Here is a 19,549-nt window from a genome sequence, read left to right as displayed (position 1 = left end):
ATTCCTGTGGATTTCATTTACTTGTTTATTTTTTGGTTCATTGCTTCGTTTTTTTAAAAAAAAGTTAAAGAGAAAGCAAAGTTTTGTCAACAAAATGTCCATATTTCGCGGGGAAATATCATTGTTATTGGCAACCCTCTTTAGATGTCACTAGCGTCGGTGTTAGTGGTGTTGTGTTAGTAAAACTGAAAACCTTGAATAATTAGAAACTGAGTGATAGCGGTGTTACGTTATGATATTCTGAAAATTTTCTGGAATCATCATATTTTTTTAAACACAGGCATGAACTGTATGATGAATTAGTTGAGGAATGGTATGGGCTAGTCGAGGATAAGTTTGGAATTATTTGTTGGCAGAACTGAATGCAGATTTGTTTATACTTCTTTTCGAGGTTATGTTGTTTTCAATTTCGTTCTGTCCATAATATTCATGGTCGATCCTTCATTTTGTTTCTAATTTTAGAAATGTTCAGTTCATTGGTGATCCTCGCGTTCTGAAATTGTAGGAGGGACAGTTGTGTATCATATCGTAGTAACATAATTTTCTTTCCTTTCATGGAAGTGATTTCCGTACATGGGAGTGATACAAATTTTCTCAGGCTGACATCCGAAAACCCTGAGAGCGTTTCATCCCACATATTTCCAGGTACAAATTAGTCACTTTACACTCTGTGCAATGCCATGGAGGGGTTTGCAAGAATGAAGGATATTTTTTGTTCCAATTTCATTCTTTCGCCCTATTTTGCTCAACCACCGATGGAGCTTCACCCTCTATGTGTTTCGAACGGAAAATTCAAATCAGGAATTTGTGCCCTATATGAAATCACACTTTGCCCAGAACTACATGGTTGAGAATTTCTCCGTGGGCGAATTTTTTTTAATGTTTCCACCAAAATACTTGAAATTAACTTGTAACCTCAAAGAGCTCATATCCACAAAAGTTTTTTTATTTTTATTTTTTCATGTCTAGCATAACAAGAGTGTAAAAAAAGAGTCTTAGTTGTGGTCTCTACCTGTCAGAGAACTAGATGTATGATTTGTCTAAGTAAATGGGGTTTTAAATAGGGAGAGGGAAGGAGTTTTTGTCAACTGTGGACTCCTGTAACTCTGATCAGATTTGACCGAGGGAACTAAAATTTGAATTTTTTTTTAAAATCTTGCATAAATTGATCATTCTGCCGATTTAAATCAAAACCAGCGATGGTGATGAGAATTCACTTGTCAATTTGTCATGGAATGTACCATAAGTAGATCATTCTATAGATCGAGCTGTGAGAGTAATAATGTGAAAAAATCAAAAGTTTTTATAATACAAGAAAAAAAAAGAAGCAGATTTCTGCTTTTTAGTTGCCATTTTGAATCACATTCTCAGCATCATCTCCGTTAGTGTGTCAAATACAAGCTTGGATCTGTGCCAAATTGTCCTCTTGAATACTCATGCCTTGTGCCAAGTTTTTACCTCTTCTCTTTTTTCATTTTTTTTTTCTTGTTTTTTTTTCTCTGGCATATTTTATCTTTTCATTCAGTTTTAGTCTCTCTCCTGTACCCTGAAAATAGAAGTTGTTACCACACTCAATTCCGTTTCCATACTTCTTGTATCCAATGATCAAAAACTTGATTATGACAATGATCAACATATTACATGGAAAATGACGGGCGGGTGGATTTTAAATCCGCAATATTAAGATCAATACTCCCCTTGAATGCCAAAAGGAATGAAAATTCAAGTTTTTCAGATTTTTCCTCCTGACTGGCAGATGAATTTTTATTTACAAGCGCTTTCAGTTTACTTTTACCTGCTCAAGCTCATTGAATTTTTTCTTTCTCTTTCTACAGGATCGTGAGAAAATGGCAGAAGATACCCAACAAGGGCCGTATCTAGTTCAGGCTATTTATTCATTCAAAGGGAAAAATAATGATGAGGTAAAATCGGTTTAAACTGACTCCTATCTTTCTTGAGAGCTAGGGGAAGTATGTTAAAACTCAGATATTTTCAGAACTGTTGTGCAGAATATTTTTAAAATTTTGAAAAGTCCCTCAGGCCTCACCTATCCCATTCAAGTATATTTCCAAAATTTACAGTATGCAATGATGTATATAAATAGGAACTGATGAATATTAGGGTGACCCCAAATTTTTCTTTTTTCAAAGCCTTTAAAGGTTGCCTTCTCGTGAGCAAAATATGGGGAGAAAAAACTCCCAGAAAAAATAATTTTAAATTGTACTGCATGGTCCCCAAAGTTTAGACACACTAAAGCGTGAATTCTGTAGATCACAGTTTCTTATAGTCGAGCGCTTCACTCCAGGCATGATGGAATTGATCTGGACTGATGAAAGTGTGGTTACTTACATACATTTTTGTGAATTTTTACATGTCCATAACAGATATTATCTGGAATCATTAGAAGTTTGACATTTAGCAGGGGCTTTTAGGGGTAAGTTGGGAGAAAATACAATCCAGGAACAGTTCTAAGTTCACCTAGAGCGCAAGGTGCGAAGCATGTTGAAACATAAAAATAAACAAGAGATGGCGTGTCCATGATAGCAACGGACTGATGAATCTCTTATTCTTTCAATCATTTGCTAGCTCCTTGCTCCTGCATGTTTCAACAGGAGTGTGAGTGAGGAGTGCAGTGAAAGTTGAAAGTTTTTTGTTATTTTCATTTTGAAATTCCTACCAAAAACTCAAAAAAACTTGGACCAGTACCGGACAGAAATTTTTTTCTTGCAGATAGTTTGAAGTAAATTGCCTTGAAATGGTGACTCAATGAAAGTTTGTTCTTTGATATTCGCTAAGAGTAACATTCTTTGCATGAAAGTGCAGCTTTGAAGTTTCTATCTGTGAGAAATAACGCCCTATCAGAAACCTGATGGTGTTACTTCGAGTTTGTAGTGGCTTGTGCTTCATGAAACCAACAAAAAATTTCGACTTTCATTGCACTTCTAACTTACTTTAAACTTCAAGCAAAACTCCACCTGTTTTTTTCATAATATGGAAAAAGTGTTTTTTGGTCATATAATCTTATCAACGCAAAATTCCCTCTCTTTGCTTTATATCATATTTAGCAGTTTTGAATAATTTTTAAAATTAATTGTTTTTAGCTATGTTTCAAGAAAGGCGATATAATTACTTTGACACAACTCGATGAAGGGGGTTGGTGGGAAGGAACTCTGGGCGATAAGACAGGCTGGTTTCCATCCAATTATGTCAAGGAGTACAAAACTCAAGGTGAGACGAATATTCAACCTCTAACTCAACAGACTCGAGGGTTGTTGACATCATTTATGACATCATCCACCGCGGTAGCGATATTCTTGGTTTCTCCCACCATGCTTTCATCCGTCACAAGTTAAGGAACCAGTGCAGAATGTGTGTTTTCCTGACTGATGAAAGCAAGGTGCAAGAAACAGAGGGTGTCAGTCTGTCAGTACTGTGATGAATGATGTCATAGATCGAATTTTTCAAAGCGCCATATCTCTGTTAATATTCAACATAGAAAGTTGCTGTTTGGACGGATCTTATTTTTAGCTAATCTACAAGAATGAAGCCTTGAAACACAATTTTGTGACCAGCACAAGTAACCATTTGTCATTATAAATGAAGTTTGATCCAAAATGCAAAATCCTTTCAAATATATTCTCTAAAATTATAATGCAAAAAGTGCAAATTGAGAATAAACAATCGGACATGATTGAATGCTCTAGTTCCGAAGGGGGAGCAAGATTATGTATCTCAATAAATCGATTTACCTGCCAACCATACTTTTTTTTCTGAACAATTTTCTCATGGACTTTCCTGTCAATACTCACAGTGTGCATTTGTAAAAGAAAGCTGTATTTTGTCTTATTACTTATTTTGACAGCCCTAAAGCTCAGAGCTGAGAGTAACTTGTCATCTAACTCTCTGTATGTCAGGGAAGATTCTAAGCACACCAGATACACTATTGACCCTGCAAATTTTCGGCAAGTGATATAAGATACTTTTTCGCTCATAAGTCATAATTTTTAAGTTAGCAATTTTGCAAATTCTTTCCTGCCTCTTTGTTAACCAAATTTTACCTTTTGTTTAGCCGACACTCTGAGCTCAGCTAAACTTTCACCAGTAAATTTCACATCTCAACAAGCAATAAACCGTGCAGTTGTTTTAAAGGACATGATCGATTCAGAACAAGCATACGTTGCAGAGCTACAAGCGTTGTTTTCAAATTTCCTTCATCCTCTAGAAAATTCAAAAATGTAAGTAAACTGTCTATGTAAAAGAATTCTCATTTCTCTTTACCTCTTGTACATCTCTGTTAAATCACTTGCAGTATTCATTTAGTAAAATTCAGATTTGAGAAACAAACAAGAAAATGTTGGTAAGAATCACAGGTAAAAACTAATAAACCGAAGAGAATCAGAAGAATACATGAAAAACTAACTGAAGACTGAAAATTGAAGATACAGAACATGCTTGCTAAATTTAAACTTGCCAATTCTAAGGGGAGATTGATGTCTGTGAAAAAAAGCTTTCTAATTTAATGAAAAACTAATGTATTTGTCTCAACTCATTAACTCAAATTTTTGTTGACGGTACTGTATATTTCAGTTGAGTTGGTAACAGCTCCCTCATTTTGCAGTTATATACATGTAAAGGAAAAGGAATGAAAACAAAATGCTTTCCATTCTCAGAGGGAGTAGATAGCTCTAGCTAGCTTCAGGATCAGTAACTTGCAATGTCACATTCAGGAAGTGAAGGAATTCGGAAGTATAATTTGTGACAAAAAAATATTGTTCTTTGCTTTTTAGCATGACGTCTGAAGAATACAAACAGTTGGTGGGAAACATCACAGAAATAATCAAGATGCATCAAGAGCTGATGGCAACTCTCGAAGAATGCGCCTCCCGTCCGTCGAGTGATCAGAGGGTCGGAAAAATATTCCTTAATTCTGCACCTCACTTGAAACAAGTGCATATGGTTTATTGCTCAGGGCATCCGAAAGCTGTGTGCATCCTGGAAAAATACAAGTAAGAAGCATCAGATCTCATGTCATTCAATGATCGTAAGCTATTGATATAGTAGGACCTCGATTCATCAAATTTTAAGGGGGTGGTCAACAAAGTTATTGAATCAGGGAGTATTCTCATCTAAATTTATGGATTGCAGCAATAATACAAAAATATCAGTGAAGTTAAACTTCTTTAAAAAAAATGGAAAACACTCCCAAGACAGGGTTGCCAGCGACCGGGAAAACCGGGAAAAGTCAGGGGAAAAAAATCAACCGGGAAAAGTCAGGGAAAGTCAGGGAATTTCGGTGTTGGTCAGGGATTTTTCTGATTTTTCGTGGAATTAGGCGCGGGCGGTCTCGGGCTCGCGCTGCGGGATCAACTGGATCAATTTCACTTTAACAGACTGCGTCAGATCCATACTTAGAAGTCAGGGAAAAATATTGGAAAGTCAGGGAAAAGTCAGGGAATGGAAAAAAATAATTTGGCTGGCAACCCTGCCAAGAGCTCTTGTTTCTTTCTTTATATATTTCTCTCAATCGTTCACGAATGCCCCAGCCTTTTCAGCTTATCTTGATTTGAAATTGTTCCCTGTGCTTCTTGTAAAACGAGTATGAAGCCATAATTTCAATCCACAAATTGACAGAAGTGCTGCCTCTATTATAGACCATCCGTAGACGTTATCACATTCCATGCGGCCTGCCACACTTACTGATAATTATCGAAATGCTAGAATAGAGCTTGATCAACATTATTCTGATATCAACAGTGAAAGCCCCAAACCACGTATCTCAGTTTGCAACGTTGCAGACTTCCTGTCATACTTTATTTTCCAAATGGGAAACTGCTCAACATTGATTCTTCGAGACCATCCTAATTTTTCTCTAAAAACTTCCAGGAATGATGCTGATTTGTTCTCTCTCAAAAGAATAAAATAGAAGTGGAGATTTTAAAACACCACGAACGAGGTACAAGGTTTGGGTGTTTCACTGGCGGTATGTAATCAAAGTCAGAAAAAAAAATTAGAATCATAATCACTGTGAACCCCTGTGAGTTGAGGTGCAATACTGAAAAAAGATGCCGCTCAGCTCAGGCAGTTGCCTTGGAAACGCTTTGTGCAGGTCCTTTTGAAAGACTGATACTGAATACCTAAAAAATGTCTCATTTTAATTACTCGAGCCAGACTAGTTGAATATGTGTACAGATGTATGATTCCTCTCAAAGTCACTGATTAATTTCAATTAGGGACGATTTGGGTCAGCTGATGGAATCTTGCGGGGCTGCATCACCCGGTCTATTGGTTCTCACCACAGCCCTTAGCAAACCATTCAGACGGCTAGAGAAATATTGCGGTATGTTGCAAGAGTTAGGCCGCCATGTAGAAGAGAACCATCCTGATCGCGGCGACATCCTACGCTCTGTCAGTGTCTACAAAGATATCGCTGTGAGTATTTGTCAATTCTGCGCCTGCTAAAATGCTTGTTCAGTGTCAATATGCTGAACATTCACTAATCAAATGATTGGACATATTTTATGGAACTATTTAGAATTCCATCCTACCTTATGATGTTCTGTCATTGAAACTTTTGTGCATATAAAATGTGCTAAAACATTCCTTTTAAATGTATATTTATCATTGGGATGGTAGAATAGTGCTGGGTTCATATCACTCTGCAGGGAAATCAAAGCCAGAAAAAAACCAAAAATTAGAATTAGAATTCATTAAAAGCTGGTCCACCAAGATGGAGGTAGTGTATCCCAGTTAACTCCCTGATACTCATAAAAATTCACTGTTAAAAATCACAAACACATGCGTTGCTACCAATCAGCCCCATAATTTTTGGAAGGACAGGTGTGTGGTGCTTGGGTGCTGCAAAGCACGAGAGTGTGTTGTTGGACCAACATATATATCGATGGCCAAAGTGGGAAACCTCGTTTTTCCATGTGCGACATTGCAGACTTCCTGCCATACTTTGTTTTTTCTCTGGAAAAGTAGTCAACATATTTCTTGGAAACTTGTTTGATTTTTCTTTTCTCTTAACAGAATATTCAGAATACATTTCTAGCTATAAAATTGGCTTGTTCCTCTTCGAAAAAATGAAACAAGGGCGGAAATTTTGAAACACCGCAATAGAGGTATGTCGTTTTGCCCCTCAGCCATCAGTACATAGAATTAAAATTACAAAATATGCTCTTTTCCGTTTCAGTGCAAAACTGAGGGGAAGAGTGTGTAGCTCAAATAGGTGTCTGTTTATTAATGACTCTAAAGCCTAATGACCCCTTTGGCCTCAGCCATCCTTCAGAAATCTTCACGAAGCCTCTCATAAAAATAAGGAGCATGTGATTGCTTACAAAAAACACCACTGCTCTACCAGTATACTCACAATTGATTAATTGGTATCTCATCCAAGTAGATGAAATTTTTCTCTGGAGAGTAACTAATCTTATTCGTTTTTTAACCTGTTTGAACGCAGTCCAGTTGCTCAGTTACTCGAAGGCAAAAGGAGCTGGAGTTGGAAGTTCTTAGAGGTGGTGTAAGAGGTTGGGAAGGAGAGGATCTCGTTACTTTAGGTGAAATTCTCCATATGGGATCTGTTGCTGTCGGGCCACAGCACACAGACCGTTACCTACTTTTATTCCAATCTATGCTGGTCATTTTGTCCGTCTCCCACCGAATGAGCGGATTTATCTATGAAGTAAGTATCAGTTTTTTTTTTCTCTCACTTTTAACCCTGCTCTTTTTTTTTCGGTCACTTTTTTTTTAAGTGGCATCAGTACGTCAGAATATCTTTTACTGGTGACTCAATGTCAGAATGTCTGGAAATCAGTATGTAGAAAGAAGAATGCCCAATATTTATGTATCATCAGATTTGAATCTGACTCTTTACCTCTATCAGCAAAATTTGTATGAATGTATATCTTTGTTATATGTGACCCTCTTTACTGAAATGAAACCTTCGACTTTTATTATTGTGGCTAAATCCTGTATAGACCTATTGTCTGTTCCGAGCTTAGAGGCCAAAAATCCCGGCTGTCAGAGCAGCGGACTCTATTGTATATTCCAGGATCAGGAGCTTGAGCAACGGTTTCTGCACCCAGTGTTTTAGGTCTCCGCGCTTGGACTGAAGGGTATGTCTATCTAGCTGGTTAAGTATTTAGGTGTTCAGCTTTGGGCACTGAACTCGCTGCATTTCAGAGGAAAACACTGTTTGAGAGATTGTTTTCCATGTTCAAGAACTCATCATAATTTTTTATCTCACCATGTATGACCTACATTCAATTTCTAATTTTCAAAATTCTAATTCTTAATTTGTTTTAAATGTTAACAATTCTTGCCTCATTTTAGGGAAAATTACCTTTGACTGGAATCACTGTAAATAAACTAGAGGACTCTGAAGTCTACAAAAATGCCTTCGAAATAATTGGTAAGTCACCTTAAATTTTTTAAAATTCAATGCGTGCTCAATGGATTACGTGCAATTAAAAAATTGATAATTCCCATCGCAAAAATATCACCTAATTAATCTACAACTTATTTTGTTACGAAATTTTTTGTTTTGTTATTGTGTTTTGGTACAGCTGAAGTATAAATAACCTAACATTTTCCTGATTTTTGCTTCCTTTGACTTGCTGTGATTTTAACAGCCATAAATTAATTACATAGTAGTCCCATACTTAAAATATGTTTCCTATTTCCTGGAAGAACCTGCAATGAATGCCTAATATATCAATATTTAACACTGAAGAATGAATTCCAGGATTGTTTTGAATCGTTTAAGGTTAATTTTTTTAAATGTTTTATTGTTAGGCAAAACTTATGAATAAATCAATGTGCCAATTTTAAATTTAAAGAAACTCTTGGATTCTCTTGGAAGCTCTCTTTACTCTTGGATTGATGAATTTAGATTTTCATTTCGGAATTTCAATTTTAATTTGTGTACTTTTTCCCTTTTAATTTCATCCTTATTTCAACATGAAGGATATTCAATTTGCCTCATAGTATTTTTTTTAATTTCAGGACCAATGATAGATAAAATTGTTGCTGTGTGCCAAACGAAAGAAGACCAGCAAACATGGGTAGAAAAAATCCGTTTCTACTCAAAAAATATGAAAAAGACCGGATCGCCATCAAGCTACCCCAGCAGCTCATTGCGACTGATAGCCCCTGCCCCGTCTCCGTCTCGAAGTGTAAGTTACCCTCCTTACTCTCGGCTCACCAAATACTTTGCGCATCTAGTAGTTAAGGGAGTCATCACCCGCTCACTTCTAAAAAACCTCCTCTATCATCAATTTCATGGAAAAGTGGACATGAGTCAAGTTAGAAAGAGACCGAAAAAACATCGGTCAGAGTGTTTGATGTATCCGCAGTATGCTGTGAGGACATGGCTCCTATCATCTGGTGATAACAGTGATGATGATGATGATGATGACGACGATGATGATGATAATGATAATGATGATGATGTTGTTGATAAGGCTGATGATAGTTGTGAAATTAACTGTGATAGGTTTATGAGACAAGCTGTTAACTATTGTGACGATAGTGATTCAAGTACTTCCTATACAAGATGCGATCGAGATAAATGGAAAATTTCATCATCAACGAAGATTGTGGGATATTTATCGACAGAATCTAGCTTTGAGGTGCAAAATCAGCACACTGGCATAGAGGATCTCTCAAAATTAGATGAAGATACTAAACTTTTGCCAGCATGCCAGCTCCCAGGCTTATTCCCAACGAATGATTTTTCCGTCAGTCAGTCAGTCGACCGTCAAAGTCTTCCAGTGATCTGCTCTGCCCCCATCTCGAAAAGCACTGTCAAATCACATTCGGTTTCGCTAAATATTCCTGTTAATTATAATCCTCCTTCAGGACCTCTCACAAAAAGGAGTGAAGAGTCATACCCTGAAAGTCCGTCTTTGCATAAAGCACACATGGTTTCTTTAGAACTTCCCAAATTAGGAAGTGTTTCCAAACCGATCAGTAACTCTAGTCAACAAAGTGGTAATTCCAATAAAAGTCCAGGTTTGCACCGAAGTTACAGCTATCAATTTATCGGGTGCCCGAGTAGTCTGAGATCATCTGATTCCGGATTAGCCGATGTCACGACTCCCGACATTGCTCAGCATAGATCGCCGCAGGGACCTGATAGTGCAGAGGCTTGCCTAGAATCAGAGACATCCAGTAGTTTTGAGATTCAATGCGTTTGTACATCACCTTTTGGCTCCACATCTAACACATCGACTGATTCAATGTCCTCGACAAGCCTGTCCGTCCCTACAACACTCTATCGCTCAGGAATGTACGCCCATTGGTGGCTCAAAGCGAAGATTCCAGCCTCTGCTGTCACCCAGTCAAAATCAGGCAAGCTTGTGTGATAGTGTGCCCTTTTTTGACTAACTGCTGCACACTCACACGTCTTGCATTATTGTAACACCACGCATCAAAGATTTAAGTCCGCCTTGCAAAAGGAATCTAAATTTATGTTGTGACAAACTTGAGAATTGCGTACTGGAGCCTTATTTATAAGTGTTGAAGTTGATTGCATCAAGCATTTTTCCAATACTTTACCAGGAATTTGTCTCAGGTTTTTTCTAGAAATGGAAAAAGATAGCAAAGATGAATGTTTGGTGAAAGCCCTCAAAAACTTTAAAATAACCAAAGCCTCTGAACAAATGGCTATAGCATTTCTATTGGTCAAAATTAAAGGAGGTGTTTACAAAAACAAACCTTGTCTATTGTTAAGCATGTCGGAGCTTGTGTCAAATGGTTCAGTAAGTGGACTTCCATAATAAAACAAGAGACTGCCATCTTGATTTTTGTATTCACTCAGAATACCAAAATGAAGGATGGCAGATCTCTTTTCGCACTGTTACATAGTCAGGATTTGTCCCAAAAAAAAAAAAAAAAAATAGAGAAATGTTTTATGTGCTTGGTATCAAACTAGGAAAGGAAGTTTTGGGCTCTGTGTACACTTGCAATTTTCCACCAAAACCGACTGAACCTGGTTTGTCGAACTTGTTCAGTCAGAGTTAAGTAGAAATTTGCTCTTGTAGATAGTGCCTGACTCTAGGCTGATCTGACATTTGCCTTTTAAGCTATCTTGTTTTTTTTCTTGTTTTTTTAAAGAGTTTGACAGTGGCCTCAGGTTCATATTTTATCCAATTTGAAAGCTTCTTTTGTGTCCTACCCATGATATGCATTTATCACAGTTTAAACTCCTATTCAGGTTTATTTAGATCGCAGAGTGTTTTGGCGAGTCAGTTTTCTCTATCTGTTTGTTTCGAGTTTGACATTCTTTTATTTATGTTCCAAAGTTTTCTGAGTTTTCTAACTGTCAGAATGTAAGCATTTTTTTTGCATTTTTGGCTATAGTTTGCAACTAAGCTAGAATTTTCAACTAATTCTGTTAGAAAATTATTTGTATGCACCTTGAGTATTTATTCTTTGAGCCAGTTAAAAGCTCTGGTGTATCATTTTTAAATTATTCTAACGATGTTTGTTGAAAATTTTAATTTTACTCGTGCATTTAGCTGCATGAGCGATTTCCTAAGATTTTATTTGTTTTAATCTTACTTTTTTTCTCCCTCTAAAAATTTCAATCAAATGCACTCAATATCGTAAGTTGCATTTCACTTTAGTAAACAATGTAGGGAGAGGCACCAATTCTCTATGGTATGGGTATAAAAAATTGTTCAAAATTAAAAAAGTCAGATTATGTTAATTCGAGGTTGCGAAAAATTCTAGATCATATTCATGCATGCTGATTGCTGAAGTTTGAGTTTCGCATGAGGAAATCTGTCAGCGTTGGAAGAAATTTTGCCTTTTCTTTTGAGATTTTTGGGATCAAAACGCACTCTCTTTTAAAAGTGTTTCTTATTTAGAATTTGTCTTTTCTGCATTATTTGTTTTATAATGAAAAGGTTTTCTACATCATGACTAAACTTTTGACCACACAGATCACTCCAGTAAAACAAACCACGAGCACAAATAAACGAGCTACATGGAGTATTACCTGTCTTCGGCCTTTACCTCCTCACAACCCGCTTTCGTCCCGTGATGAAAAGTCTCCCAGAAGCCCTAAAAAATTGGGTAAGTACTGTTTCAATACTCATTTAGAAGCAAGGATCATGGTCTTTGTCTGTGTGCCTCACTAGGTGAAAAATGACATACTATTGAAAATGGATATATTATAAGATAACATGATTATATTAAGTGAAATTTAATACCCAGGATAGTTTGGACTAAGAAAATCCAAATCCAGCATTAGTTTTTTAAAAAACCCAATTTTTTTAAAATGGCAGATGTGAAAATGGCGGACACTGGCGAAAAATCTGAGATAATTATCCGAGGTTTCCTCTGAAACTTGGTACTCGGCAGTTTTCAGGCACCAAAAAGCCGAGTCTCGCATTTTTTTTCAGAACCCTTCTAAAAATGACCCAAAAGTCTGTCCCATTCCTCGCAACTTTTGAACGTTTGTACCCATAGAAATGAAAATTGAGGAGTGTTGCCAAGTCAACAGGAGCTACTTTTTGCTGTATCCAAAATTTTGAGTAAAAATCTTTGAGGGGCACACGCAGCACTCAACAAGGAAATTTTCTAACAATAACTCCATCTTCAGTCTCCATGAGGACTGAACAGTAAATCAGAACAGATCATGTCATGCTTTGTATATTTTTTTTACTGCACTTAAATCTCCCAAGTGTCTTGCATATAATGAGCTAAAAATAATTCTCAATGGTGGCCAAAATAATTGTGTATTCTATCTCAAATTCTACTACAAACAAGCCTCTAAGCTTGAATTTTGCTTGATCCTGACCAATTTGAGTGCATTCTTAAATGGTTCTAAGGTTGATAATACAGGTAGATTGAAAATGAACCGTAATGGATGCGCCACTATGGAATACATCGGTTTTAAATTTACGTGCTACCAGATTATTCTCAAAATAAGCTCTTTGATTAATTTAAAAATGACTCAAGACGCCATTTCTTATTTATTTTTATCCTCAATCTATTTTGTTTTTAATCTTTAATTTACAGTCGATTTGTCTTATGAAGAAGATGCACAAATTCTCCGAGTAATAGAAGAATATTGCACTTGCACTAAAACCCGCCACAATATCAACTCTGGTAAGTTGTCCTATCTCTCTATCTTTTTACACTTCTTGAAATTCCTCAAATTTGGTTTATTCATTCTCTCACACTAATAATCAACTAAGGCTCTGAAAAGGAGATGTACCTAGGTCATAAATGCAGTATGAAAAAAAATGTCTTTAAAATGAATTGAACGTATTATTTTCCAAATGACGCAAGCCCCAAAATTGCGTTCGTGAGAAAAACAAGAATTCATTCAAACATTTCATTCGCTTTGTTGACAATCTTCAAATTCCAAAAAATGTATATTCTTTTAGAAGGCTATTTTGAAAACAGACATAATTGATTATATCAGAGAAAACAAAGAAACAACAACCCCTTTTCCACCAAATTAGAGATTGGCGCTTACATGATTTGGAAAATAATCAGTTCAATTATAGAAAAAAAAACCAATCTAAGCAATTTTTTTTTACTTGCTATTGCTAACTAGCCTGATTGCAAATGAGATTAATATAGTGAAGGGAACACTTATAGGAAAATTTTACCACATATTCTGAGCATGCTCAATCATTAATAAAAATGGTTTTTTCTACATTAAATAAATCTAATTCCAATGTTTTGCTACATCTCTAATTATTTACTCATCTTTAACTTGTTTTCTTAAAACATTTTAGCCCTGATTGCAATGAAACTGTCCCTTTTTCTACTGGATTCCTAAAAATTTAGTCACATTCCTCTACTGGGAGCATATTACCAACCCGATCATAGTGACTGTATTTTCTTCATCGCTTTAGGCCAAAATGGTCTCAAGGACTGGCTTTTGGAACAGTTTGTTTTCATTAAGCTGCTGTGTAGTAGAGGCATTGTCTGTGTTTAACAGAACAGGTAGCGATTCGACGCACCAGTCGTTTTGACAAGAGTGTTGGTGATTTTTGCCGATCTGTAATGAGTTTTTCAGTTTTGTATTGAATTTTAACCCATGTTAGCAAAAATCATCGACACTTTTCTTTTTTTCTGTGTGTCAGCCACAAAAGTAATTGTAGAGCACCTGTCACGAATGTATCCAATAGAATGTGCCAGGATTACAGCCATGAGCGAAAACTGAGGTTTCAAAGATTTGAATTTCATCATTTAATTGAACGTTTTTTGGCTTGGCAAGAACAAGTAAACTTTTTTCATATCTTCAGCTAAATTGTATAAAAAAATAGCTCTTTTTTATCGAATTTTTATATTAAGACTGAATTACAACGATTAAACTTGTTAACTGAAGGATCCAAACAGTACTTATCTATCATTTTGCTATGTACTGTCTGCATAACTGCTCTCGTTTCTCACTCAGGATTAACTGCCGGTTTGATTTCATAGTGACTTAGCCTCAGTGATCACCATTTTAAATTTTTAATCTGTGAAACCTGTACATAATCGAAGTCTTTGGTTTTCTCACTATTTTTAATCATTTCTCCTCTTTTTTACTCCTCTATTTTGCATTTTAAATTAACAACGCTCATTGGTTTCAGTTGGTTGTGGACCAGTGAATGATAGCTTGTCTTCCAGTGTGAGGTGACTAACCATTTATTAGGTAATTTATTTTATTGTAGCTCAAGTTTTTCCCCTCGACTCTCAAAAACTCAGGAGAACTTCTCACCTTTTGCAATTTTGGTTTTTAAAAATTCTGTATTCTGTTGAATTATGCCTTTTGAGTTGCAGATAAGACATGAAAAAGACAAATCCTGGAGAACAAAAAAACTGAGCTACAATGGAGCTTCTACACGTGTCAGGAATTTGCAATTTAAGTACTGATTCATTTGTAAAATTTCTCGAAAAACTCGATGGTGCCACTAGGGCTGTTCTATTGGTTGTCGGTAAGCTACCGAAACAGTTCCGTCAAGAAAAAGTTACGATAAGAGCGCTCTTGCCGATTGCGATCAGAGTTTTTGGTGCTGACGAAAATGAGCTGTTGCCATTTGTATATCTATTTTATGCGCCGCCGCGCCAGGCAATCTGATAAACCGACACACGGGGCAACAATGCATTGAGCTCAAGCTCTCAAAAATCTGATAAGGCCTGCTGTTAACAATATCATCGCCACTGTCGGTACTGCCGCCAGTTTCGGTAAGAGACGATATTGATAGTGTTCCGGCAAGAATTCCTTTGAACACCCCAAGGTGCTACTGGTTTTCTCTGAAATTAACTCTAAAGCTCAAAAGAAGCTATATAAGTTGAGGCCATGATGGAGGAGATATCCCTTGCTACCCTAAGAGTCCATCTCTATATCTAATCAAAGTCCTCTTGCAAAGAGAGGGAGCAAATACATTAGGAGGCTTGCCTCTTTGTTTGGAAACTCCAAAACTGAAAACACGACAGCCCTGCTAATGTATTTGGTCCCTATCTTTGCATAGAGAGTTTGTCTTGGTATAGAGGTGAACTCACAGGGTAGCGTGGGATATCCCCTCCATTACAGCCTCAACTTAGAGAGCTTTGGTGTTGATTTCAGAGGAAACCAGTGGCACCATCGTGTTTCCCACGGAATTTTAAATGAGAATCAGTACTTAAATTCCTGACACTTGCAAGAGCCTGACACTCAGTGTTGTTCACAGGTACGCTTGGACTTGAGTTAATCAGAGAACTTGTTGCAGGAATCATTTTTTTTTTTGTTTTAAGAAAAAATGACAAAATTTGTACCTGTTGTTCCCTCTTGTCTAAGCAGACAAATGCACTAACAGAAGTGTCTTGTCAATAGTTCATTTTTTTTATTTTCATACTTGTTTCTCAAACGAGCACTTGGGAAACCTCATTATTTGTGAGGTGTGTCCGTGCTATGGAAAATCATTTTTTAAGTCAATTTTTTTTTTGTAAATGTGCGTCCTTGAGGAGTAATGAGTCTTATCTCTAACAATATTGTGTTATTTTAATTGAAAATTTACTCTAAGTTCTACTTAAAAGAGTCTGTAAAGTTTTAGTGGAAAACCATTTCTATGGCGTGTTAATGGCAGAAGTTCTCAAGAGTCAAGGTTTTTCTGCCATTTTTTTTCTCGTCTTTTTATTTAACCTTTTTTTTAATTTTTCAAATAGGTTTTTTCCTCCCCTTTCATCGTTTTATTCTTATTGGTCTTTCGACCAAAGTGCTCCCCAGAAGCAAGGAAAGACAATGCAGGTTACTTGTTTTACCTTTGCTGCGCAGAAAATAGTCTGAATTTTTAATGGCATTTATCTTGGCTCTTACAAAGTAAAAGAGCCTACTTTTTTGACTTTGTGCTAGTGATGTACTTTAAGTCAACCCATTAAAATTTTATCAAAATCAACAGGGAGCAGCTGAGCCTTCGCAGGTGTTCAGGGTTCTTTTGATGGAAAAACATTTACTGCTGTGCTTAAATTCTAATTTTACTTGGTGGTTTATTATGATTAAAAATGTCTCTATGAACCTTAGTTTTCTAGTTAGTATACTTTGATTCAATAATTAAGGAGGTTTTCAAGTCTAAGTCCCTCGAAATTTTGATTTCAAAATAGATTAAAAATGAAAATTTGAATAAAAATTTGCCTCACATAGAGTAGCACAGTCGAAGGATTTTATGGATGAATTAAGCAGTTAAGTCACATTACCGTGATGTCAAGAGAAAATTTTCATAACTTGAAAAATTACATTGAAGCTAATGTCCAAATGAACTTGAATTTAAATTATTAGGTCAGCCGAATAATGTTAGTATTCAATCCGTTCTTAAAGTTTACATACACTGAAACATGTTAATTATATAATGACCAGCACTTATTTACCTCAACTTTTCCAACATATTTATTAAAAGCTAACTACTAGCTAGGTTCTAATCACTTTGTTTTTCATGATTCACAGTTGATCTCGGTAGCCTGTACGCTTCTGCTGCCTCCCCATGTCGCAATTGGTACAATCACAAACCAACCCGCAGAGCCTCAGCCTGGTGCTGTGGTAGCCATCTCCTTCTTCGCACTTTGGCCAAACAACATCTTGAATAGGAGGACGGAATCGAAATATTTAGCTCAAGCTTTTTTCCTGACAAGACAAAATTTTCCGAAAAGCGCATTTCCTGTGACTCAAAAGGTTCCTGCAAGCCTGTAGTTTGCTGATAAATTATTAATACTCCCTCAGATAATACAGGAACAGACGTGCGTCAACGCTTAGTTTGCAAAAACTTTTAGAAAACAGAATATCGACGGTGAAACTACCAAACCACGTATCTCGGTTTGCGACGTCGCAGACTTCCTGTCATACTTTATTTTTTAAATATAAAACTACTCGAAGTCAGTTCGTGAAAACTTCCGTGATTTTTCCTCTTTGTGCGGAGAAAAATCTGTGAAAATTGTGAGGAATGATATTGATTTGATCTCCTTCAAAAAAATAAAATGTGAGTGGAGATTTTTAAACACCGCAAACGAGATACGTGGTCTGATAGTTTCACCGTCGATGTGTATTCCTCATGCTGAACAAATTATCGTAAATTCCAGTTTGTGAACATTGAGAATGTTACTGATTTAATAGACCAAGTTTATCAACAGTAAGTCCAATCATTTTGAAAATTTTTAAAACGAAAATATTGAATTAAACTCGCCAAACTTTTTTAAATAATCATATACATAATTACTGTGATGCATGACTTAAGGACTGAAACGTGTCTTGATTTCGTATACAAATGAAGCAAATTGTGTTGATGAATGTCCCAACTAGATGTTTTCACTTTATAAAATTGGTGCTTAAAACAGTCGTACAAGTGAAACCATCATTATAAACAGTCTAATAAACACAGGTATCAAAATGCAAACAGAACGCTCAAAAGAACAAATCTCAAAAAAGTTTACCACCTGCTCTTCATTGGCTTTCACTCTAGCAGCTGTTGTCAGACTTGCAAACTTATTCAAAATCAATTCTTTGAATTGCTCCAATAGGTTTTCGGGAAAATGTTGCCACTTTGCCTTTTAACCTAACTCTCAAAGCTCTTAGGGCAGAGGCTTAGATGGGTTGTCTCTGGACAAATGATCAAGGTTATTTGATATTTTTTAGTCATTCAATAGTTTTCTGCCTTTATACTTTCCTTTGCCAAGAGAGCAAGTACTAATTCTGTCATAGGGAAATTAATTTCAGTGCCATGATAACCTTTAAGTCTTTACCAAAAGCAGGGCTAAAAATTGTGTCAAACTTGAAATCCTCAAATTTTTCCAATTTTTACTCATTCCACGATGTTCCTGATTATAAATTGATAGGAAAGCGATAAATTAACAATATAAAAGCATCCTAACCAAGCTTTTTCCCTGTCTCTTCTAAGAAGTAAGAACCTGTCCTATGAATGTGAAATTATAAATTCAAGACCCCAGGGAATAAGTTTAAAGCTTTATTTTGAATTGCTCAATATTATGTACTGATTTTCGCACGGTTTAGCCAAAATTAATTATCCAGCAAATACGTCAATCAAAAGCATGTCTATAATTGTGCAATCTTCTACAAATGTGGCAAGGTAGAATCTTGAAAATGGAAGAACTAGGACACCTCAAGGAAAAAGTCTCGGAAGATAAGACATGGTATGGGGAGTCTTAGTCTGGCAACTCAGAATGTCATTTCTGACCAACGCTGGGGCTCTAGTGAATGTTGTCTTTTTTCTATTTTTATTATGTGCCATTGAGTAACTTTATTTGGAGTTTTAATTCCTCTAACCACAATAATTTCTCTTTCACTTCTGCCTCATAATTTAAAGTGAAAGGGTTTAATGTCTTATCCTTAAGTATCAGTATTATTGTATGTATTCACCTGTTACGTAGTTCTGATGTATTTATTTTTTAATTTGTATTTTTTACAAAAAATTGTTGCTTTTTATATGAGAGACAAATACTTTAATACAGTAAGTTTTTTTATTTTATTCTTTTTTTCACTTCTTATCCCTAACTTAAGTGCCGCCATGAATGTTAGTCCCAGGTATTTCTCTTTGTCTCTTCATAACACTCTAATCACGGCTTTGTCTAAGGAAAGTTAGATGAGAAGTGAATGTAGCATTTTGATCTCGTCGGATTCTTTAATTAGAATAGAAATACTATGTTTTCAGTCAGATATGGAATTGTGTTTCTGAGCTCCCTAAGAATTAATCAACTTATAGGTTTTTTCTCATGAAAATCATGAGGTTAGTGAGATTTCGTTTTTCACCAACAACTATCATTACTAACTAAAGTCTAATTCAAAAAGTTGATTTTTTCAGCTTTCGAAAGGTTTATCAATTTTTTAATTCCTAGCAACAGGCCGTGCAGAAATTGAATTTTACTGCAGTCGTATGAAGGAATTTTCCGCAAACCTGGATGAACAGTTCCATTGAATTTCAAAAATTTAGGCAATCTTTTGGCTGTAACTAGTTTTAAATGATCTTCGAGTCAAGAATAACAGAAGAAACCTCTTAACTGACATAATTCATTTCGCCATCATAAACTTTTGAAAGGATACTGATTTAGATAAAATACA

The 19,549-nt window shown here is 36.0% G+C and overlaps 1 protein-coding gene across 2 annotated transcripts; it reads left to right on the top strand.

Annotated features, from left to right (window-relative positions):
• Positions 1-386: 386 nt before the first annotated feature.
• LOC109030666 (Rho-type guanine nucleotide exchange factor) lies at positions 387-18,959 on the top strand. Of its 2 annotated transcripts, XM_019041746.2 has the most exons (13): positions 389-645; positions 1,836-1,922; positions 3,102-3,228; positions 4,070-4,235; positions 4,788-5,006; positions 6,231-6,429; positions 7,460-7,681; positions 8,332-8,410; positions 9,004-9,173; positions 11,946-12,078; positions 13,027-13,116; positions 14,598-14,659; positions 16,928-18,959. In XM_019041746.2, the coding sequence occupies exons 2-12, from the start codon at positions 1,848-1,850 to the stop codon at positions 14,642-14,644; spliced, it is 1,527 nt and encodes a 508-aa protein (XP_018897291.2). In that variant the 5' UTR covers positions 389-645; positions 1,836-1,847; the 3' UTR covers positions 14,645-14,659; positions 16,928-18,959. The 2 variants fall into 2 exon arrangements, with proteins under 2 accessions (XP_018897290.2, XP_018897291.2); XM_019041745.2 differs by lacking the exon at positions 14,598-14,659 and having other exon boundaries at positions 387-645.
• Positions 18,960-19,549: the final 590 nt, after the last annotated feature.

The sequence above is a fragment of the Bemisia tabaci genome, chromosome 3 (assembly GCF_918797505.1).
Source record: "Bemisia tabaci chromosome 3, PGI_BMITA_v3".
Taxonomy (NCBI): domain Eukaryota; kingdom Metazoa; phylum Arthropoda; class Insecta; order Hemiptera; family Aleyrodidae; genus Bemisia; species Bemisia tabaci.
The sequence above is the reverse complement of the archived record's forward strand: the minus strand, read 5'-3'. Positions and strand labels throughout refer to the sequence as shown.